The sequence below is a fragment of the Aplysia californica genome, unplaced genomic scaffold, assembly GCF_000002075.1.
Source record: "Aplysia californica isolate F4 #8 unplaced genomic scaffold, AplCal3.0 scaffold00058, whole genome shotgun sequence".
NCBI classification, from domain to species: domain Eukaryota; kingdom Metazoa; phylum Mollusca; class Gastropoda; order Aplysiida; family Aplysiidae; genus Aplysia; species Aplysia californica.
Window position 1 is genome coordinate 1,312,877 of NW_004797328.1, and position 24,205 is coordinate 1,337,081.

Below are 24,205 nucleotides of genomic sequence, written 5' to 3' on the forward strand. Positions count from 1 at the left end.
GTGAACTTTCGCAGAGGTGAACAACTTGTGTTTCGCGCGCTCATATGACCTTAGCAGTTGCGAGCGCCGTAAAACCTAATACTATATATATGACCACTAACTCTCTAAAGACATAGTGAAAATAACAGTGATACTTTCATTTTAAAGTGCCCCAAAACAAGGCTCCTGCAAGTGTTGTAGAATGAACAGAATGTGTATCCTCAATGAGTTACAGGGTGCTTCTGGTAGGCTGTACACTTTTTCCTGTCTGTCTGTCTATTTGTCATGCCTCCCGTTATCTTCCTGTTCTCAGTCTGAAGTGGCCATCATTATCTCGTTGTCCTTAAGTCAATCTAAATACTGAACTGTTCTTTTGAACCCTATTGAAAAGAAGTGTGTCACGAGGCAGTTGAATCAGGCACTTGACAATTTTGGGGCATATAGTCTTATTGGTATCAATGTAAAGTTTGTTCATTTGTCTTGCTTATTGATGAAAAAAAACCCAACTACTCCTCTGTTGTGAATAGAAGTTGAGATATCAGATATTGAAGGAGATGGGTGTTGCCTGGTGTCTGTGGTAAAATTAGCGGGAAAATAGCCTCCAAAGTTTGGTAACTTCCAAAAGTTGAGTGTCCTTAGAAACTGTGAATCTACATGTTTTTGTGTCTTTGATCAATGTTTTTGTGTAAAATCCTCATAGAAATATTTTTTTTTGACAGACGTTTAAAGTGTTGAACCAAAGAAAAAATTTGATGAAAATTCCCCAAGGTTGAAAAATGCTATTTTCTTTTTTCCTATTATTTTGACAAGAGTCTGATTCACCACCATGCAATACAATTTTTCTTCTTAACTGTACTGAATAAACTATCTGTCTTTTTCTCGACTTTGTTCAGTGAGTTTTTCACTGTGACTACCTTTCTGAGGTAAAATTATATTTATCCCTTTCACACCTGCTTTTCACCTGAGAAGACATCATATCTTTTGTTGAGTCACCCAGAGTAAAGCAAGGAATGTAAATAGTCTGCCCTCCCACCCTCACGAGGTGCAACTCCCCTGCTTTGGGGCATGCTATTCATGCTCGGGACCGTTCCAAATTTGGCAATTAGGAATTTGAGAGCCTTATCTCATACACCAAAAATCAGTCCCACTTTATGTAATATCATTCTTTGTTATGGAATCTGAAGTTATGGGTGTCCCTGGTTGGTCTTTGAAAAAGTTAGCAAGCCTAATACTTTAATACAGTAATGAGCAGTGCTTAAAAAGACCTTTGTTTCTCTTGTATTAGTAGAAGTAAATCTTTTAAAAGTAGCAGTGTTTCCTGCAGATTATATATAAAGTTTCAAGCACTTTTTTTAGAATAGATAGAAAACCATGCTGTCTTCAGACTTTTCTTATGACTTTTATTACGCACAAGTCTTAATGTCTTGACTCGAAGCTGATGCCGGTCACATCTAAATAATTTTTCTCAGAGGCAAATACGATGTCGTGCACATAGTATTTCTTTCTCTTTGCTAACAATCATATAGCCATAGTAATCATTTGTGAGGCATCGTGGTGAGATCAGACGCTCGTCATAATAGTGAAAACGAAGAAATCTGCATTTTTCGGCCAGTTTGGATTTTTTTCCTCAAATTTTTGTTTTTCGGCTTTACACCTTGTTTGTCCATTAAAAAACATTTTTATGTGTGGATTTTATGGGAAAACGTTGATTAAAGGCACGAAAAGTATAAATTTGCAATTTCAAGGACTCTTGAGCTATGGAAGTCACTAATCTTTAGCGGGCATTTTCTCGCTAATTTTACTTCTGGAACCAGGCGACCCAACCTCCTTCAATCGCAAATACTTAGATCTAGACTTCTATTCAAGTTAAATGGATATTTTTTTCATCAAATGCAAGGCAAATAAACAACCTTTAAGACGATGCCAGTAACTCCATATACCTTGAAATTGACGAGTGCCTGATTCCACCGCGTCATGACACATTTGTGAGGCAGTGTGCATGTAGAGTTATTGGTATCATCTTAAAGCTTGTTCACTTGTCTTCATGTGGATGAATAAAATATCCATTTATTTTGAATACAAGTCGAGATGTTTGCAAATGAAGGAGGTGGGGATCACCTGTGTTAAGAGGTAAAATTGGTAAGAAAATGGCCGCCAAAGATTAGTTATTTCCTTAGCTTAAGAGTCCATGGTAACTGAAAATTTACATTTTTTGGTGCCTTTAATCAACATTTTTCAGAAAAATCCACACAGAAATGAGATCTTTAATGGGCGTGAAAGGTGTTGAACCAAAAAACAAAAATTTGATAAAAATTCATAAGCCTGTGGAAAAGTGCAAGTTTCTTCACTTTGATTATTTGGACCAGAGCCTGATTCCACCACGCTGCCTCACATTTGTCCAAGATAGTGATTGACATTTATTTTCTTTCAACCTGTTTATCAGGCTAAATATTTAAAATCATGTTATCTTCAAAATTTTCTCATAGGTTTTAAACACAAGTTTCGATTCTGAAGCAGGTGCCAGTCACTTCTGAGTTTTAGGCCTACTCTAAAGACAAAAGAGCACACAGTGTTCCTTATGCTTTGTGTACAACTGTATTGCTCCTTGCCATTAGTTTCAATATCTCAATAAATTTGTAAGTCCCATCTTACCGCCTTGTAAAAGTAGATCTATGTCTTGAGATTTGATGTTGTATCTGTAGTTTATATCTTAATGCATGTAACTCTCTTTTGATCCACTCTTGCTAACTGTAGTAGCTGGTAGGAGGATTAAGTGATATTTCTATGTATGATTGTTTATTATCGATATTGTTCTTTCTTTCTTTAAGTTTAGGAAGTGCCTATTTGTAACACCGCATTGCTATTAGCGCCAGTGCTAAATAAAACGCAGTGTGTTAAATATAAGGCTTAATCTACACTTCGTTGTTGGAAGTTCTGATGGCCGAAGGCGTCTGCGTTTTAAAGTCGAAGCATAATTTTATGAGTATTGGTACGAATCCCGGTCGTGGAAGTTTGTTTTTTTTCTGCCCGTCTTCCCGACTGGCCTACAATTTTTCCCCATAAAATGATAACATGTTGTATTGTAGTTTTTTATGTAGTGATGAAGTATGCACATTCTGGTTTTGTCTGCAAGAGGAGCTTTTTACTTACAAAGTAGGTCTATACTTTTCCTTTTACCAATTTAGGCCCGGTCAAAGTTCAATAGAGGTTTTCCTTGGTCTGCGAGCCTAATTATTTTAAAAAAATAATTTTAGGCTCAGGAGAACCGGGACCGGGATTCGATGCCATGCTTGAAAGCACTGAACATTAGAGAAAATAGACAGCTTGTATACGTTCTCTGGGCCTATCGTTAGAGAATTTCGACACTACCCCCTGCTAATTTAAACACCGAAGCCTAGAAATCTAGATCAGGCGACGTTTTGTGTGATGGCAAAATATAAAGTGCACACAGAGATAGATCTAATAATTATTTTTTGGTTGATCTAGGCTATTGTGTGACGTAACTGCGGACAGGAAATAGTGCTAAGACCGAGTTGCACCGTCTTGTTATTGTTACCCAAGCGTCTTTAAATTTGACTTACTTGCTCCAACTCCAACTCAAATGATTATGATTATGAGAGATGAACAAGACTAGCCTACTTTTGTGCAAACAATGTCAGTGTCAAAAACAGTTGTTAGATCTAGGTCTAGATCTACCCAATATTGATCGGAATTGAATAAGATGTTATAAAAAAGGAGTCACATCCTAGGAGGTTTTTCAAGAAACTGAGAAAGCTTCCTCAATTCAGGCAAAACTACAATATTATTATGTAGAAACGATGGCTACCAGCCTAGTACTGGCGTTTCAAATAGCATGGGCGCTATTCAGAATGCGGCGTTTCAAATAGCATGGGAGCTAATCAGAATGCGGCGTTTCAAATAGCATGGGAGCTATTCAGAACGCGGCTTTGCAAATAGCGTCTGCCTTAAGTTTATTTGAACTGCTGTTTCACTGGTCAAATGTCACTTCAAGCTTGAGAAAAAGTTTATCTTTAATGAAGACTGAGCTTGACTAAATCCTTTTAACAGCCATACCTAAAGTATTTCTTTTATTTCTTAAGGTGCTGCTTCGCGTAAATGAGAGGAGAATGTAGGAAGGAACTTCATCAGGTCATAGATCATTGTAGATTCATTGCATAAGTCTGTTCCTTCAACAAAGGTGATCAACCTGGATGTGGGTTTTTTTCACTTCAGTTATAATATCAGAAAAGTTTTTATTTATTTCTCTGCTTTGTATGTTTACGCTTTTAGGAACATGTCTACATCTACTAAAATTTTCTTTACATAAAAAAAAAATGGTATGGTTGTTTTACATCGTGCAATCTTTTGCAAATACAGGTGTGCTGGAGGAAAGCAAGTTCATGCCAGACTTTTACAAAGAGGAGGTGAGTTCACCATTGTTGATTTGTTCTGATTGAGGTTTATGTTCCTTATGTATTCACAGATTTCATGATTACTGAATATTCCATGGAGTCATTGGCTATGTCCTTGTTCAAAGTGTTTGTGATATATAACTATTTGATGGTTTAAAAAATTCTTTAAATGTATGTTGGGTAGATCTACCTTAACTTGTAACCTTCACTGCTCAATGTAACTTCTTCTTATCTTAAACCTCTCATCATCATTGCCTTTCTCACCCTGGGTAAGAGTATAGCCATGAACAAACAGTTGAAGCCTCTCATGACTGATAGTATTTAAGAGACATCAGACTGACATTTGTGGTGTGGCAGAAAGGCGCTTTGCCATCTCACACGGAAGACCTGAGTTTGATTCCTGTGTAAGCAGAAATTAAATTTTGTACCTTGTTCTTTTTGCTGAGCCTTTGGATCCCTCTTGGCCTGGTGTTGGCCCTGACTGGCAGATTCAAAGCCCCACCTTCTTAATGATTGAAATTTTGTCAATGGGAACTTAAACGTTCATCTTTCTCCTTTTTTTTCTATTTTCTCTCCCAGGCTAAAAAACTGAAAGACACATACATGCCTATTGAGTTCGACCCTACTAAAACAGTAGCCGAAAAAATACCGAAGATGATTGAATGGTAAGCTTCTCTGCGCTGCTCTTGATAGTAATATATGTAACAGAGTTGTCCACTCGTGCAGGTGGTCAAGCTTTCCTGCGAGTGTTTGTCTTTGATTCATGCAGTAAGTTTGCCATATGTTGTATAAAAAACACCCCAGAATTTTGTGTCAAATTTGTGTCTATGTTCTTTTGGCCATCTATATGAGACTTTGCCAATAGGTGGGGGTTTCTTCATATAGGCCTACCTTACAAAGTCCTTTCCTATTCCTATAAAAAAAGGTGCTACAGCTTTGTAATTTGTATATGTTGTGCTTAATATGATGTTTCAGCTGTCGGGACAAAGAAATACGAGTTTGGCCATCAGAAAAAATCTTACAAATAGTTTTAGTTCTGGAATCAATGTATTTTTAGAATTCAAAACATGATGCGTGGAGTTCGTACTTTTTCTGTCGTCAAGTTCAGCAATAAAATAATTGCTGAGAAACTCGTTCTTCTACACTTTTACTACTATAACTACATTAATTGTGGTGCTGTACTGGGAATGATGACACCTGTAGCTGTTTTTTCTTTGTGGTCCTTCTAAATTTTCTTTTTCGAGCATAACTTGTGTTGTCGTTTCGCAAGGCAGCTTCGGTTCCCCTTGACTTCGTTTCTATCGGCCATTTTGGGGCCCTGGAACTAGCATAATATCGTTCAATGTTTATTCTCTGCTCGGACTGATTCCAAGACTGTGACAGTACGTAATTTTTCAGTAAACGGAAATCCCGCGATGCCTCGTGCTCTGTTATCATTTGTTATGCTTGAAAGAACCGATCAGAAAACGAGAAATAATAGGGTTGGAGGAACGTGCATTGTTCCTGTCTATCCATTCAAAGCTTATTGTTGTACGATGCAAGACGGCTAAAAGAAGAACGATGGATGAGACGAATTCATTAAATTTTCTTACGTCGTCATCAAATCTTAACACGTTTTGTCCGAAGAAAGCTGTTTTGTCCGAAAAATGTTTCCCCCCTTTTAATGAAATTCAAACCTAGTAATGATCAACATCGCTCTGCGTTTCAATGGTCAAGTTGTGGTAGACCTAAATGCGATCACGCGTGCTTGGCTAGATGTCAACAAGAGGGGAAAATTTGTGATATGTTCCAAAATGATGACTAACATTTATCCATTATGTGTCATCGTGGTTATGTTCGAAAGATATTTGTTATTTTGCATAGAGTCATAGTAAAATGTGAATTAAGTGGCATTTTTTCACCATTAGCATGGATTACGAGTCAAACTGAATCTCCTGAATCTTTGTTTGCCAAAATTTTCAAAAAATGAATTATAATATGAAAATGGAAAGTTTATAATTTCTTTTGGACATAACTATGATGACACAAATGCGAACACAAAGACATTTAGAATTTCTTTTTTTCTGGGATTTTATATGCTCTTCATGCTTATGTTTAAGAATTAAAGCAATGAGATAACTATTAAAATTGTTTTATGTTCCTTAAATTTCTTTTCAGGGTATATTTCATTTTGTGTCATCATGGTTATGTTAGAAAAATATTTCATATTTTGCAAAGATTCATAGTAAAATGTGAATAAAGTGGTATTTTTTCATCTTTAACATGCATTGTGAGTCAAATTAAATCTTCTGAATAGTTATTTGTCCAAATTGTCATAAAGGAAGTTAAGATATGAAAACGTAAAGTTTTTCATTTCTTTCGGATATAACTATGATGACACGAATGCAAACACAGTGGCGTTAAGAATTTTTTTTTTCTGGGATCCTCACCATTTTATATGCTCTTCATGCTTATGTTTGAAAATTAAAGCAATGAGAAAACTGTTAAAATAATTTTGTATGTTCAAATTCTAAATATGTGTGTCATCATAGTTATGTCCGAAAGAATTTGACTTGATGTTATATAACACCAATTACACAGCTTAGCATGCCATCTGTAGGTCTGTAAATACATGTTTTTGTAGGAGGAGATATAGACAAATAGAAAAATTCTAGTAAAAACGAAATATTAAAAACTTTATGATCAACCCTCTGTGCTACATTTTAGGTACCCACCTATTGGCAAAAGCTCACATATATATATATGTTTGTGGAAGTTCGTTACTTTGGTCTCATAAAACTTCCAAACCACTTCCTTAACTTTTGAATTTGAAAAAATTATCGGTGATTCATAATCATCTGAAGGGTGCTCAGATATATTAAGGAGTCTGAAGTTACTGCAGTTTAATTTTCAGTTTTTCATTAGTTTCGTTTAGATCTAATCTTGGGAAAGTTCGTCTTCTAAGCCGCCATTGTAAACAAGTGAGGCTTCCGTTCACATGTAGTGCTCAGTGATTCCACAATGACTTGATGATCGATTCTTTTGAGTCAGTTCATCGATCGGGTACCCAGCTAGTTTAGTATAAAGATGGGATAGATTTTAATTTAGGAAAACGTTTAGTAGGCTATTTTGTATTAAAACCTTATTAGTGTTGCTCTCAAGAGAGAAAAATCCCCATCTTCATGTAATTTAATATAAAGACGAATCAACTGAACTGGATTGTCATGTCAGTTAATTCTTTTCCTTTCATGTTGAACTGTTTTTTTAAGATTCAACTGTACCGGTAAATTTTGATTTGTAGAACAATATTAATGACAGCTTCTGTTTTCCGATATTTCTCAAGTTACTATCATACTTTTTTTATGTGACGAAAACATTATCAGTCATTCAAGCTACTGTTCCTTAAGGGGGGACATTTACATGTTCTTATGCTCTGTAGAATTGTAAATGGGCTGATTCATCAATGTCATGCTCATAACCTGTGCCTGAACTGCATACGTGGAACTGATGCTTTTTCTTTCCTAATCCTTACTATCGTCATTTTTCCTCTACTTCTTTTGTATGTTTGTCACTCTCTTGTGACCCGTTATTTCCGGGGCGCCTTGATAGTCGAAGCAGACTTTGTGCTAGAGAGGTGAGCAGAGTAAGCCTGATTCCCTGTATGGACTTCTCTGTTGACATCCACCCCTTGGCTCTCATATGACCCCATGCAGTTGCGAGCGCTGTAAAACATTACTAAAACTAAAGCTGAGTTGTTTCAGAGTGTTTATATTTGTGTCTGTGGTGCAGCAGTTAGGCACTGTGCCACTGTATGCAGGAGTTTGATTCTCAAGTGGGGACAATTGCTTTTGAGTACCCCAGTCTTTCTGCTGGATTTTCTAGCCCAGAACGGCAAAGATAAAGCCTGCCTCCTAAATAATCTAAATTGTGTTGATGGGGCCATAAAAACACTGACATTTTTTTTTCTATAAACAGAATGTTTGTATTATGACTGTTTTTACTGATATTTTTCTGCAGGTGGACAAAAGGTCACAAGGTTCTAGAGGCTTGTCAGCTTACTCGGGATACTCTGCAACACATTGTGGCGGACTCGCATGCCAGGTTAAGGTATGTTCAACAGTAACTTGTTTGTTTTGGGAGACATTTGACTCTTTGTCTGCTGTGTGCTGATGCATGTCGGTTTCTGTTACTGACACATTTGAACCCAGTGCCAATATATGTGTTGAGTCGTGGTGGAATCAGGCGCTCGTCAATATTTGGGCATGTGGAGTTATTGGTATTGCCTTTACTCTTTAAACCCCATCGGACGCTGGGAGCATCCGGAGGTAATAACCCTGTTCCCCATCAGACGCTGGGAGCGTCCAGTATTACTGACAACTGTTTCGTTTTATTTAGTGCTAGTTTTTGCTTTTTTTTTTCAGAAGTATTCTCAAACCAAGTTTTTTAGTAATGATTAAGGCTTTGTTTCCGCTATTTAGAAGTTGGAGGCAAGCTTTTGGGTTATAATGAGACATAGTGCTCTAAGTTTAGGTGACTAGGAAAAAATTCCGGGAAACAGTTTAAAAAAATTCAGGGCTTAAAAAGTTAAGTTTATTTCTCTTGCTTCTGATGAAAGAAATACTCATTTTTCTTGGACACAAGTTGAGATATTTGCGATTGAAGGAGGTGGGGATTGCCTGGTTTTAGAGGCAAAAAAAAAGAGAAAATTGCTCTCAAAGTTTTGTTTTTACATAGCTTGAGAGTCAGTGGAAACCTACAATTCATATTTTTTGTGCTTTTATAATCAACATTTTTCAGTAAAATCCTCAAAGAAATGGTAAAAGTTGTAGAGCCAAAAAGCAAAATGTTTTAATTAACACATCATCTATTTTGTTTAATTTATTATCAATCCTAACTTATATTTAACATTAAATTTTGTTGCTATTTTTCCTGATCGGGAAATTAATTCAGTCCAAACCCAGTAGATTCTCAGTAGGCCCTGAGCTAAACTCCTCTAGATCTTGAATAGTTCTTTACATGAACGGGATATTTGTTAGCCTTGGAGACCTTTGGAAAAGAAAGTGTTTTTCTGGAAGGATGAGGGTATTTTCTGGCTTTGTGTATGATGTAGTTTTATGAAACATGGAAACGGAGAGCATTCCAATAATAATGTCAATGAGATGAAGTTTTCAGATCAGTAAATTTGTGTAATTTGATTTTCGCTCTTGGATCTTTATATCTTCTTTTTATGTTCTCAGGCTTGTACATCGGAACATAGTCACCCAGATTGTTAGTTGTCTCATCAAATCAACAGATTTGAAGATGTCATTACTGAGCAACTATCTATCTCAGTGTTCTCTAATTTTTTCCAATGTGTCTTTAAATTTTACTTTTTCCTTGTTTGTTCAGTTAGTCTTACTTTTGAAAATTTGTTTCAATTTTCAGAAACGGTTGTCAATGGTTCTTTGACAAGCTGCATCAGCTCGAGATCCCCATTCTGATATTTTCTGCGGGTATCGGAGATGTCATCCATGAAACGATCACACAGCAGTCCAGTTTCCATTCAGAAAACATGAAGATAGTTGCAAACTTTCTCCAGTTTGACGAAATGGTGAGCGCTTTATCGGTGGTATTTGTTTAGTTCCTCTTCTCCAGACATTTTCTAAATCCTATGCCGGAGATTTCATCTATAGTGGTTGGAGTGTGCTTGCTCAGTAGTTCTTTGAAGCTTTCAACTTGGTTTTGTTTAGCCTGAAGTACTATCTCTGCTGACTTGAAAGTGAGTCTTGAATGCAGTCACTGAAATGCATGAAGTCTAAAGCTTTGTCGAGGCTCACAACAATTCACGTATGATAATCACCAGCCAACAGAAATCTGTCGTTTCACACGTTGCAAAAAGTTATCCGGGTGTTACTTCTTTTCCTCTCTTACTTTTCTGTCCAAGGTTGACCTCTCTGCTTTTTCCCATACCTTGTAGCCTGCGCTTTAAAGCTTGAAATTTATTTGGGTTTATTACCTTATGAATGAGTTAGTTATATTCATTATATCTTAAGAGTTATTTGGCCATACCTATGTGTGTGTATTTGTGTGCATTGCATGTTCCCGGGAAAGGTCCTTATTTTACACCTTTTATCGTTTATATTATTGATAGTACCTAGAAAGACTTTTCTAGTGTTGATGCGAACATAACTTCAACTTGACTCATTAGAATTTGTCAAATGCAGTCTCGACATACTGCATGTATTTATCGTGACTGTTCAGTCATTTGATTGAAAACTGTTTCAAGCAATTTTGGTTTAAATCAAATTTAACTCTCTCATGTTCTTTCAGTTGCTGTCGAAAGGGAATATTGTTATCATTTAACGACATTTTAGGACATGTGCGTCAGCTTTAAGTATTAGCTTTGGACATAGATTATTGAAGTTGACTGTTTCCCATGTTATTCTGTCGTTCAAAAGAAGATGTATATGAAAGTTTGTATGACTGTATGCTAAATGACTTGGGTTATCCTTTTCCTGCTTTCCCAATTGTTCCTCCGTAGGGAAAGATGACTGGCTTTGCGGGTGACGAGATCATCCATACCTTCAACAAAAATGAGAATGCCATCCACTCCAGCGATTACTTCTTCAACATTAAGCATCGGGAAAATCTCCTGCTCATGGGTGACTCCCTTGGTGATCTCAAAATGGCGGAAGGAGCAGACCATGTAGAATGCTTCCTCAAGATAGGATTCCTCAATTTTAAGGTAAGGAGATCATTTTTATCAATTGTATATGTTAATTATTTTTTCGGAGCTGAATACATAATATTCATAGTATTCATTATTATTCTGTGCGAGATAAGCCACAGTCAATTCAAACACACAAACACTATTGCTTGTCGCCACAGTTCAGACTCGGATTTTGTTTTATATTCTGCTTAAGGACACACACTAGTAAGCACCTTTTAGAACCCATTTTTCCCTAGAAGATAAGGAAAGATTTGGGTGGTTTACGTCTCTCACATATAATATATTTAAATAATGCACAAATCGACTGCACAGTGAGAGGCTCTGCCATACGCCATTTTAAAAAGTGATGTATGAGTATGACAGAATGTTACACTGAGCGGTCGAATGTTTTTAATTAACATGGTGCTCAACATGAGGATTCATCGTGGGGGTCACAGTGGGTCAGCTATGTTCAACACTGTCCTGTGACTCTAGATTTAGTATATGAGAATGTGTGTGGATCTAAAAGTTTGTATCTGTGTTTGTAGTGTATGTGTTGGTTGAATGATCTCACAATGTTCATTTTTCGTTTTTTTATTTTTCAGTTTCATTGAGGGTATATTCTGTGTCGTACAGTAGTTAAAGCCTTCTGGGGATTAGGCGCTATATAAATTCTCATGATTAATACAGTGGAATCCTGTTATAACGAGAGGGATGGGACCGGTGCGAAATGTCCGTTATAGCAGGATTCTCGTTACAAGGGATCCAATTATAAATTCAAGGGAAATGGTATTAAAGTAGGCCTAATCTATGAGTTTGGCGCTCTGTTTATTCCTTTTTGTATTTCCCCTGATGATGATTTGTTCAACATGATCTCTAGGTCTTACTTGATCAAAAATCGAATTAGGTTTCTTTCTCTAGCACTAGCAATAGCAATGTTGACAGCTCGGCGTTGGCGATCAGAAAGAAGGGGGTCTGGCTCTAGGCTAACTCGCCGGCTGTGTTGTCCCCCACCCCACCACACCCTGTGGTGCGTTGCGTCTGCTTGCGCACGTCACACATTCACTCCATCTATCACAGCATTGTGACTTCTCCATCCCGCACCAGAGAAGTGAGAGGCACGGTATGCCTAGATAATCTAGACTGGGCTGGCCTATCACGCGATGCGTTCTGCTTGTCTGCGCATGCCACTCACTCCCCACTCATTCGCTCCGGCCTTCATTGTTGGTTCGCGTGGGCTCTCCCATTCTTAATTTCGCTGGATCATCAACAACTTTCTCAACTGGCAAGGTTTTTATAATATGTAATTGGTCTGTGCGCTGTGCACAGCAGCAGCAATATTCCGTTAAAACCGACTCGCGTGATGGTCTGATGGCGCAATAGCAGTATTTTATTTACAAAGATAAAGAAGGAGAAAAAAACGGGGTTTTAGAATAGAGTCTGTTTCAGGACTCGTTATATAAGTGGACTCCACTGTATTGTTATAATTACTTATTATTATGTCTATCAGGGTAGGGAATAGCACAAATTGATCATAATGATGTACAAAGACGTGGAGAGCTAATCCTTACTTTTACCCAATTTTTGTCAGATAATACTTTTTTTTCCTTGCTGAAGTTTGGATTTCTGTTTTGTTTCAGGTGGAGGAAAACTTGCCTCAGTACAGCCAGAGTTTTGATATTGTCATCCTTGAGGATGAGAGTCTGGATGTGGTCAACGGAATGATGAGAGCTATACTTGATCTGTCATCTTAGGTTTTATGAAAAATATTAGGCTGTTTTTCGTTGGGTTTTTTGTTGTTGTTGTCTTTTTTCTGTCTCTTGTGGAAGCTGAGTTGTGTGTTATTTGATGTTTGTTTGTTCCCTTCTCCCTCTCCCACCTTATGAATATACATACTACTCCGTTTTTATTTTCTTTTTAGATTTGATTTTTAAAATATCTTTTCAGTTCAGTAGAAACGTACCTAACTGCATTTTTATATTTTATTATCTTTACGATGTCATTTACAACAGTATCATTCAGTCTGTTTATAATTGGTACGGGTAGTCTATTTCTGGTTTAGCTTATTAAAACGTTGCTTAAAATGATTTTTTTTTAACAAATGCTGTTCCAGCTGTAAACTACAATATGAAATAATACTCATCGTAGAAAGTGGTATTACATTTTTGGGGGGTCAAACGTGTTGCAGGGTTGCAGTTTTGATAAACCAGTATTCAAGAGTTGCCAATCCATCTGTGTATACAAATTCAATAACGTTTACATCGCAAGCAGTCCTGCTGGCTAAACTGAGAGCTGACGAAGCTAGATATGCGTCACGACGTGGTGGAATCAGGCGCTCATCAATTTTTGGACGTATGAGGTCATTTGTATCATTTTTAAGCCTGTTCATTCGCCTTCCTTTTGGTGAAAAAAAGACAAACCCATCAATGTTGAATAGAAGTCAAAATACTTGCGATTGAAGAAGGTCAGGTTTGTTTGGTTTCAGAGGTAAAATTAGCAAGAAAATGGCCGCCTAAATTTGGTAACTTCCATAGCCTGAGAGTCCTTGGAAACTGAAATCAATGTTTTTCAGTAAAATTCACTCAAAAATGTGTTTGTTAATGGACATAAAAGGTGTTGGGCCAAAAATAAAATTAGGAAAAAATTGCCTATTTGCCAAAAAATGCTGATTTCTTTGATTTCATTATTTTGACGAACGCCTGATTTCACCAAGAATACATGTGTCATTTAACTTATTATCAGTTGAGTAGCTGTTAGGATTTTAAATACAATAGTTCCATTATTTTAAAGTGATGAATGATGTAGTTTCATATATCTTAGTAGTATCTTTTGATTGAAACCCTTTTTTGTTTGTTTGTTCTGTGAGTTCATTCTGATTTGGGAGATAAGAAATTTTCTGATTTCATGTGTGTCTGTGCATGGTGTCTGGTTCAGTATTCTTTCTTTTTCTCACATTTGGATATAATGTACACTGAAATATCAGCTTGGGTTGACTTGGTTCAAGTCTTTTGGAAAGATATCCTTTTCGCCTTAGGTTCTATTCAGCAAATTTGTGTTGCTTTTGGATTTTGGTCCTTGGGGGAAAAATTAAGAATATCCCTATCACACCAGTAAAATAATAATGTGACTTCCCCACACACCTTCCTTGATTCCAAACGTACTGACCACGATTGTCCTTTGGAGCATATCAAGGAAGTTGAGATCTGAAGGGAGGGAAGTAGTGCATGGATGATAGACTTGCTCTGTATGTCATATGTCTACCGCCCAGGCAAAGCTGTATAACGCATTATACTGCTTTAAAATCACCTTTCAAGATGCAAATGGCTATTATGTATAGATCTGTGTGAAATTTGTTAGGAAAATATGTTGATTTATGACTCGTTGTTGAACATGTAACCGTCTGCTGTCACTTTCTGAGATCTGGCTTTTTATGGTGCTTTAACTAATGAATGAAATGTGACCAGGTGGACCCGCTTGTTGACTGAGCTGCCTGGTGTGAGGAGTTGGGCTGGTGGCATGACAGATGGGTGTTTTGAAACATTGTTGACAGCTCTATATCGGTTTGTGATATATTGATAGGTAATTCACTCTTGCAAATTGGATGAGAAGGTGGGTGTTGTAAAAAGTTGCTAATGATGATGGGAACCTATGATACTTGTGCTTCTACCGACCTGTGTAAGTGCTTATTTCTCGTATTGTGCGTGGCTTAAGGGTCTAGGTTTATCCAAGAGTTCACATGTTTTCTTATTTCTAATTGCCCACAGTGGTTGGTGGGTGCTCTGGTGTGATTTGCTCCTTCTTTCCTGTAGAAAATCTGTCCTCCTTATCTTTTCTTCTTCTTTTCTTTGTATGTTACTTTCTACTTATGCCTATTATTTTCAGCATTTATATGACCTATTTGTGTTGCAAGTGCTGTAAAATTCTTTCTCAAAACACTTTTTGCCCTGTACTCTATTGGGCTGGTAAATAGGATTCATATATATAGCTGTAATTATTAGTCAGGGTTGGTGCTTATGTTCACCAAGTATTGCCCTTACAAGTATACATACATACATTTGTATATATGTATAATATGAGGTCAGCGTCATTTAGTGTTAGTTATTTGTTTGTTAAGGAATTTTTACAAAATTTTTCAATTTTTATTTTTACCTCTGTCAAGATTGTAGTGCCTGTCAGTTCACTAGTTGGGATAGTTGGCCTCATTTGTTTTACTTTTAGACTCTCAAAAATTGTGACTAGACTCACTGCATGATAAAGTAAATAGTATCCGAGTAACGTTGTTTTCCCTTATTTTCTAAAACAGTGCACGATGACCCTTAGTCTGTCCTTTATGATGTCGGTGTTTGCTTTGTACCGCTCCACTTGTTCGGAACTGATAAAAGTGCTCAAACTGTTGTTGTTGTGGTTGTTATTATCAATCGGGGTGATCAAACTATAGCCTCGGAAAAAAGTAACTGTCCATAGATTTCAGGCCTAATTTTGAAAAGGTTTTAGTCGCGCAACACTAATAATCCTGGTAATTTATGAACAAAACGACAATTTACACACAAACATCTCACGACAAGAAGACCACCCCTCCAAAAAATGCAAAACACGATTTGAGGAAAATTGCATGTATTGCTTTAGAGCGTGATTTCAATGACAAGTATGCCCGCCTAGTGCAGCAATAACAGCCTGGCATCTTCGTCTCATTGAGCTAATTATTCATGGAATTTTGATTTGAGGCATGTTGGTCCAGTCCTCCTGCAAAGCTTGCCCCAATCCATGACGATTTCTTGGTTTTGTTCAAAGACTAGTCTTACATATCGTTTTGTCTTTGAATAAGCTAAAATAATCTACCAGGATTATTTATGTAGCGTGATTATAACTTTTTCAAAATTAGGCCAGAATTCTATGGACTGTTACTTTTTTCCGAGGATATAATAAGCACCTTGAGAAAAGAGAGGTTAAAAGAAATACATTTGTAATTTGTGGGTGTAACGGCCATGATAGAGTGTTCTGACCAAACCTGTACCGGAGAGTGATTCTGAAATGAACAGTTGGTAAGAATGATAGTGCCTGGTACTACATACATTAAACCTCACAGCAGAACTATTCAAGTTGCGAATTCCTTATTTCCCTTTGAAAAATTTAATTCTTCATCGATAAAAGATGTAGAATAGTTTATAATAACCATAGATGTCTTTTGGATTTGACCTTTCAATACTTTTATTTGCATTTTTGAAATTAAAGAAGAAAGTGGGTGGTTGGCGGGTGCTCTGGTGTGGTTTGCTTCTTCTTTCCTATCAAACGTGTATCGTCCTGATCTCTCCTCCTTCTATTTTGTGTTTGTTCCTCTCTTGTAACACCTCTAATCTTCGGCACTTATATGACCTTATTGTGTTGCAAGTGCCGTAAAACTCTTTACTAAAACTAAAACTAAAGAAGAAAAGGGATGGTAATACACAAATAAAGTATTAAATTAGAGGCCTAACCATTCACGACTTACAATTATTTCCTAGATCAAGGTTCCACCTCTATTTTTTTTATAGTTTTGCCATTGAATGCTAGAAGGTAATGGAACTTTTGCCTTTTATTTTACATGTATTATGAAACAACTGGCGGGTCTTATTCTTTGTTTTTTAGGTATTCTAATCTTTTGCATGCTTTTTTCTTTCAAGCCTGCATGGATCAGATTCTGTTTTCTTTCTAGTCTGCTGGATTATGTCATGCCACGCTTAAATATAAACAGCAATCTCCACCTAAGATCCCACTGCTTGCTATGCTGGTTCACTTAGGATCTTGCTGTTTTAAGAAAACATAATTTTTACTCCACGAAAGTCGCCTTTAAGGTTCCGCTCTGAAGGACTACATTCGGCTGAGATCCCATGTTTCAGATCATAATTTTTACTACAAAAGCTGTGGTGAGTGCAGCTGATCATTCAAGCAGCGAAAAGTTACGATCATTGTGTTACAGATGATCCACTCTCTTGAATGCGATTACATCTCTGTTGTAAATCTCAATGAGTAGAGGTACACAATGTTTGCCCCAGACTGGATCTCATTAAGGTGGGAAGTCATCAACACACCTGTTTTCCCCAAGCATTACATTCACATTTGAGTCTATTACTTGAACTAATGTCACACGCTGGGTGGGTAGGGTCTACAAGGCCGCTTCAGATGGGATCACATCAAATTGTGAATGGGGAGGGTATTGTTTCCCTGACCATAGCACTTGTCTTTCATCTCTCCTCCCAAATTTTCAAGACAGACTGGGTTTTAGTTGGTGCAGTTACAACTCAGTGGAGAGTGTGGTAACAATCAGGGAGCTCGTTCAGAGATGGAAAGTTATACGTTTTTGACATGTGAAGGAGAGGAGCTGTGTGCCCGATGTAGATCTTGAGATCAATTGGGTAATTGAAAATGGCATGCCTCATGCCATTATGATTGGTCATCAAGGCTGACCACTCTTTGTTCACCATCAAGGCTGACCACTCTTTGTTCACCATAAGCCATAATCCCAACCAGATGTCACATCAGTTGATCTCAAAGTAAGTGGAAATCATTTTACCAATTGTCGGCCTGACCTGACCATGAGTCCCCATGGATTCTGCCCCAGATGAGTCGGCTTAGAAACTGTTTGCCTAACATTCCTCGTTTTCCTTGCCCCTGAGCACCAGGATCTTAGGTGGAGACTATTCTGTACCGTATTGCTAAATAACGATGGCAGTTCTTTCCCAGATTTGCTGATGCATTAAAAGTATTACTTCACTTGCAGATACATGTATGACTTTTTCTTCTTAGGTTTGTGAATCTTTTTCCTGGCTCTAAAACTTCATTGTTGTGTGAGGATGTTTTTGTTTTTCAACAGCCTTTGTGCTTCTGTTGCTCCTGTACATTTTTTGTTTTTGTTTTTAAATTGCAAAAGATCTGTTACAATTATGGGCAAAATTGTCTCTGTTGACATGAAAAGGTATTGCCATGTATATTATATTAATGTGTTATAATCAGTTTGTCTGTATTTTCTTTCAAGATTCTTTTGGAAGTCTTTTCTTTCCTCCTTGCTGGCTCACAAATCTGCCTCTATGCACAGAAGAAACATTGAACAAGCTGCCTGATGCAATTTTTAAAAAGTTAAAGATTAAATATACTCTACTTGTCGTAGCCTCAGAACTGTTTTGTCCAAAGTGTACTTAGTAAGTAAAGAGGGACTTTGGACAAAATAGTTATGAGACGACAATGTGTATACTGCAACCAGGCTAAAAGGAGTTGCCTATAATACATATAAGTATAAACATTTGGATGAGCTTTTCTTTAATTGAAACTTTATTGGGGAAAAAACTGCCACTTTCTAAAGCTGTTTTGGAGTAAATTGGAGACTAGTAGGAAAGTTTAAAAGATAAATGTACTTTGATCTTACTTAGTTCTTTACTGGCTTCAATTACCTGTTTTTTCAGACATATCAAATGGTCTTTTTAAGAAATTATGTTTAAGTTTCAATTTATATGATAAGCCGAAAATGATGGAGAATACATCACATGCAGAGCTGAATTTCCTTGTACGAAAATTTGTTTAGGCACCAGTGAAAATAACACTTTCTCAGTGGATCTGTTATGTTCGAAATTGTAGTCTTTCTGCTTGTTTTCATATACATATATATATATATATATATATATATATATATATATATATATATATATATATATATATATATATATATATATATATATATATATGGCCTTTCATCTCTGTGACTTGCCAAACACGTAAAGTTTGTGTGGGAATATACATCCGTAAGTGATGTCTACAGTTTTCTAACTTGTACGTCCTTTTTGTTGAGAGGAATAAATCAGTCGCCAACAGCAGCTCCTTGTGTTCATTGTAATTTGTTTGTGAAGTCATTCCTTGTTTTATGATGGTGCATACCTTTAATTTAAGAAGAATTTGTTTTTCCGAACGTTGAAGAACTCTTTACATTATCAAAGATGTCATGGGGTTTAGTTTTCTTGGTGAAGGAAGTGCACTCCCCACCCAAATAAAAACAACCAAATGTTAAATAAATAAAATAAAAATTTAATTAAAAATTCATAGATATCTTGCCATTTACCCCTCTGTTTTCTAAACGTCCTGACAGATTATGTTCATTGCAAAGCAATTGTTTTCACTAAAAGAAAAACATGATCTGTTTTCAACCTCTTCAGTCTTTTTTATAATTTACATAAGTTTAGTAAGGGCAGTACAACTCACGCACTTGGCAGATGGAGGCTTAACCCCTTCTCTGCCAGGCTCGAGACTGTCTTGGGATCCCTGGTTGGACTATAAATAGATGCGAATTACTGTGTTATATAATTATCGATGTTTATGTCAACACAAATCAAAGGATGGGAATATCATCATGGATAAAGAGAAGATACTGGAACGTTGGACAGAATGTATCGGTGACCTGTACAATGATAAAAGAGATGAAGGAAAAAGAGTGGAAAATAACAATGTGGGCCCACCAATCATGAAAGAAGTTATCAAGGCACTACAAAAGATGAAGAATGGGAAAGCTGCAGGACCGGACAACATTACCACAGAGATGATCAAAGCTTTAGAGGACTTTGGAATCACCACACTGACAAAATTTCTCAACAATATGTATGACACTGGACATATTCCATCAGACTTGTCAAAATCTATCTTCATAGCTTTACCAAAGAAACCCAATGCAAATGAATATGAGACTCATCGTACCATCAGCCTCATGAGCCACATGACAAAAATACTACTCAGAATAATTATGATGAGAATACGAAATAAAATTCTCCCAGAAATAGCCGAAGAACAATGTGGATTTATTGAAGGCAAAGGCACTGTAAATGCCATATCATCAGAACAACAATAGAACGTGCCCTAGAAGTTCAGAAAGATCTTCATTTATGTTTTATAGACTACACCAAGGCATTCGACAAAGTTAGGAACGACAAGATCATCGTCATTTTGGAAGTTCTCAATATTGACGAGAAGGACTTAAGGATTATTAAGAACATGTACTAGGATCAAACTGCTGTAATGAGAATAGAAAATGACATTAGCGAATACATACATATTAAAAGAGGAGTCAGACAGGGATGTGTACTTTCTGCAGACTTGATCTCCCTGTATAGTGAAAATATCATGGGACACATAGAAGAAATGCCAGGTATCTCGATCATCATCATTATCATCATCATCATCATTGCCTTTCTCACCCTGGGGCAGAATATAGGCCACGAACAAACACTCTCCACCTTTCCCTATCCTGGGTTAGTCGCTTGATGTCACTCCACGTCTTCCCACTTTTCTGTACATCCATTTCCGTGACTCTTCTCCAGGTTCCACGAGGTCTTCCCCTTGATCTTTTACCCTGTGGTTTCCAATCTAACACTTTTATTGTTATGCAGCTGGTATCTCGATAGAGGGACATAATATAAACAATCTAAAATATGCAGATGACACAGTCGAAATAGCAGATGATGAAGATCACCTATTGAATCTATTAAATGTCATCGTACAAGAGAGTGACAACATGGGCTAAAGCTTAAACATCAAGAACATCGAAACAATGATGATAAGCCGAAAAACTCCAACCCCAACATGCAATATCAAAATCAATTATACCACCCTCAAGCAAGTACAACATTTTAAATATTTGGGGACCATTGTATCATCAGTTGGGAGATGTCACACCGAAAATAAAAGCCGCATTTGCCAAGTAAAAGCAACCTTCCACAAAATGAAACATACTTACGAACATCAATTTGTCACTGGAAACGAGAAAAAGAGTACTGAAAAATTACATCGAGCCAATCCTATTATACGGGTGCGAAGCATGGACAATCAATAAACTGCTGGAAAGAACAATTGTGGCAACTGAGTTGTGGTTCATAAGACGCATGTTGCGTATCCCATGGACAGCTAGAAAAACATTATGGAGAAGTCTTTGTTGAAGCAAATTGCAGAAGACAGCTTATGACGAATATAAGTAAGCGACAGGCAGATTTCTTCTGACACACAACGCGGAAAGAAGCATTAGAGAATATGATAACAACAGGCAAGTTTGATGGAGAAAGAGGCAGAAGCAGACAGAGGGAAAAGATACTGGATAAGATGACAACCTGGCTAGGAGCAGCAAGAACAACAGACACCATTGCTGCAACGTAAGACAGAGTGAAGTGGAGGTCCAGGATTGCCCACACCAGTCGCCAAGGCACCAGATAATTATTATGTCAACACAGTAGTTTTTATTTGTAGTCTCAAGAGCACATTGCGCACTGTACTACGTTAAAATATGGAAGCATCTGGTCTGTTTTTCACTTACTGGTCTTATTTATGTATTATTACAGTGGGGAAGGGTCGGTCGCTTGGAGGTTAGGCTGCCGGGCTCGTAATCGTGAGATTGCAAGTTCGGGGGTTCTAGCCTCAGTTCGGTCTGATGTTGAGTCCTTAAAAATTGGAAAGGCACTTTACGGTACAGTACACAAATTTCCAATTTGGCTCGATCCTTTCAGAGATGGACGTTAAACTCGGAGGTCCCGCTTCTAAAATAACCTAATATTATATAAATGCGGGCGTTAAAACCTATATCATCATTATTATTATTATTATTATTATTATTATTATTATTATTATTATTATTATTATTATTATTATTATTATTATTATTATTATTATTATTATTATTATATTAAGGTATCATTTACATTCAAACGAGGTCTGACTGTAGATACAAAACTATCTTTCACCTTCCCATGTTTTGCTTCCTAATCATCAGTTAGTTTTGAACTTGAAGTAGCCTACTTGAAACTTTGTTACTGGTGACTTCATCGTGTCTGTCTTGGTTTTGATGACTGTTACGCCAACTTACACAGATCTATCAAAAGTAGTCTTTAGACCATTCCCAAAGGGAGATATTAACATGTTCGTATGCACAGCAGAATTGTAAATGGGCTGATTTATCAATGTCATGCTCATATTGTGCCAGAACAACATAGGGGGGACTGCTGCTTTTTCTTTCCTCATCCTTACTATCGTCATTTTCCCTCTACTTCTTTAGTATGTTTGTCACTCTCTTGTGAACTGCTATTTCTGGGGTGCCTTGATAATCGAAGCAGACTTTGTGCTGTTGAGGCGAGAGAGTTGAGCAGAGTAAGCCTGATTCCCCGTTTGGACGTTTATGTTGACATCCAGCCCTTGGCGCTCATAATATGACCTTATGCGGTTGCCTGTAAAACCTTACTAAAACAACAAACTTGCACCTGTCTGATTTTCTAGCTAATCCAGTTCTGTAGTTCTTTTTCGATTCAAGTTCAACTGTTTGCTGCACCAGATGATGGCCCCAGTAATTTATACATGGTATCTCCTCCTCTCCTCACTCTTAGGGCACTCTGTTGTTAGCTCAATCGGTTCGTGTATTATGCTAGACTACAAAATAGATGGCCCTGGTTCGAACCCCCGACTGGATGTTATAAAAACTAGAATTGTGTTGTGCAGTTTTCACGGCTCTCAAACCATCTGATCCGGACATATTATCAGAGAAGGAAGTGAAGTTAGGAGGACATGCCTCTTCATTAACCTAACCCTGTTGAAGGGGTGTTGTTAAACCCACACATTCATTTGCGTACTTAATTTACCTCACTTTCCCATCTTGAAGAAAAGCTTTTCAGAATCTTCTGGATTTGTAATTCGTGTTCAATTTGGTTGTTTGTTGTGCCGGTACTATTAGCGCCAGTCGTCTTGGCTCAAACTTAAATGAATCCTTTTGTGCAGGAATACAAACACGTATTGTTGAATCCATATATAATCAAGGAACCTCACAGTTGGAAGAGCTTATTGGCAGATTACGCCCCCCCCCCAAATGTCTGAGGATCACAGAGCCTGCCAATCAGCCGTTGACATTCGGGAAACAATAGGTGGTTCTAATAACTACATGTTTCATCAGACTTTACCAGAGACAAACAAGCCGGGGTGGGTGGTTGGAGGGTGCTCTGGTGCGGTTTGCTCCTTCTTTCCTATCAAATATCTATCGTTCTTTATCCCCCCCCCCCCCCCCTCCTTCTTTTTTGTGTTTGTTGCTCTCTTGTAACACCTCTAATCTTCGGCACTTATAATAATGACCTTATTGTGTGGCAAGCGCCGTAAAATTTTTAAGAAAAAAAAAAAGCCTGGAATGCGATTAATAAGTCACCGAACGTTCTCCGGAGTCGGTGGCGTTGTGGTTTGGTGGAGATGCCTCGTCGCTCGCAGAAAACCTGAGGTCGATTCCCAATTTTTATCAAGTATCTCGGTCATACTGCTGGGAAAGTTGTATAACTAACTTTCAGTGACGGATAGCTGGAAAGAGTGGACACCCGCCTCCTAAATGATAGGGCCTATAAAATGTGTCAAGGGGATTACCGTCCTCTTTATAAAAAAAAAAGGAAACAAATGTGCCAAGGGACGGGGAAAGGGGGTGGTCGGGAAGGGGAGGGGGTCGTAATAACTCCTAGATAAAAACAACAAAACATAAAATACAAAAACAAAATACAAAACAAAACCAGCAAATAAACAAACACCGGAAGGAATATGAGCAATGATGCGGTGGTACGAAATGTATTAATTTAATAAGATCAACCATCAACGACTGAGGCCTACACCGGCGTATGTGGTACAGCGGATAGGGGCTTCACAGCCTCACGCAGGAGACCGACGTTCGATTCTCCAATGGGATGACTTTTCATCGAATACCTCGGCCTTTCTGCCTTCTGCTGAGGTGTTGTATCTCTCTCAGGGACCGTTCAGAAATGACATCAGCTAAAATGTGGCCAAAAATGACCCCCACCCTCTCCCCTTGTCATCTTTTGTAATCTTTCCCAGTCCCCCCCCCCATTTTACGTCAACCAAAATTTACATAATATGTACATTTAGATAGAACCTGTACAGGATGCATTTTATATTTACATCGTCGACCTTCATTCTAATTTTTTAAAAGAAAGACTAGTGCTTATTTTAAAAAATACAACAAAAAAATACCTGATTACTGTCAAGTTTTTTGCCCCCCAAAATATTATGATCCAACTTAACTGTGTTAATTTTAGGCCAAGAAAGTGTAGTCTAAAAGTCTAAAATATTTTTTTCTTTCTTTCTTTTCCTTTCTTTTCTTCTCCCC

At 37.4% G+C, this 24,205-nt stretch overlaps 1 protein-coding gene across 8 annotated transcripts in view; it reads left to right on the plus strand.

Moving 5' to 3' along the window:
- LOC101847862 (7-methylguanosine phosphate-specific 5'-nucleotidase A) overlaps nucleotides 1-13,471 on the plus strand; it is a 31,016-nt gene extending 17,545 nt beyond the window's left edge. For all 8 annotated transcript variants that reach the window (XM_013079640.2, XM_013079641.2, XM_013079638.2 and 5 more), the window contains 6 exons: nucleotides 4,357-4,403; nucleotides 4,971-5,056; nucleotides 8,388-8,477; nucleotides 9,795-9,960; nucleotides 10,891-11,094; nucleotides 12,699-13,471. In XM_013079640.2, the coding sequence (XP_012935094.1) occupies nucleotides 4,357-4,403; nucleotides 4,971-5,056; nucleotides 8,388-8,477; nucleotides 9,795-9,960; nucleotides 10,891-11,094; nucleotides 12,699-12,812 (707 nt within the window). In that variant the 3' untranslated portion in view covers nucleotides 12,813-13,471. The remainder of the gene's footprint in view (nucleotides 1-4,356; nucleotides 4,404-4,970; nucleotides 5,057-8,387; nucleotides 8,478-9,794; nucleotides 9,961-10,890; nucleotides 11,095-12,698) is intronic.
- Nucleotides 13,472-24,205: the final 10,734 nt, after the last annotated feature.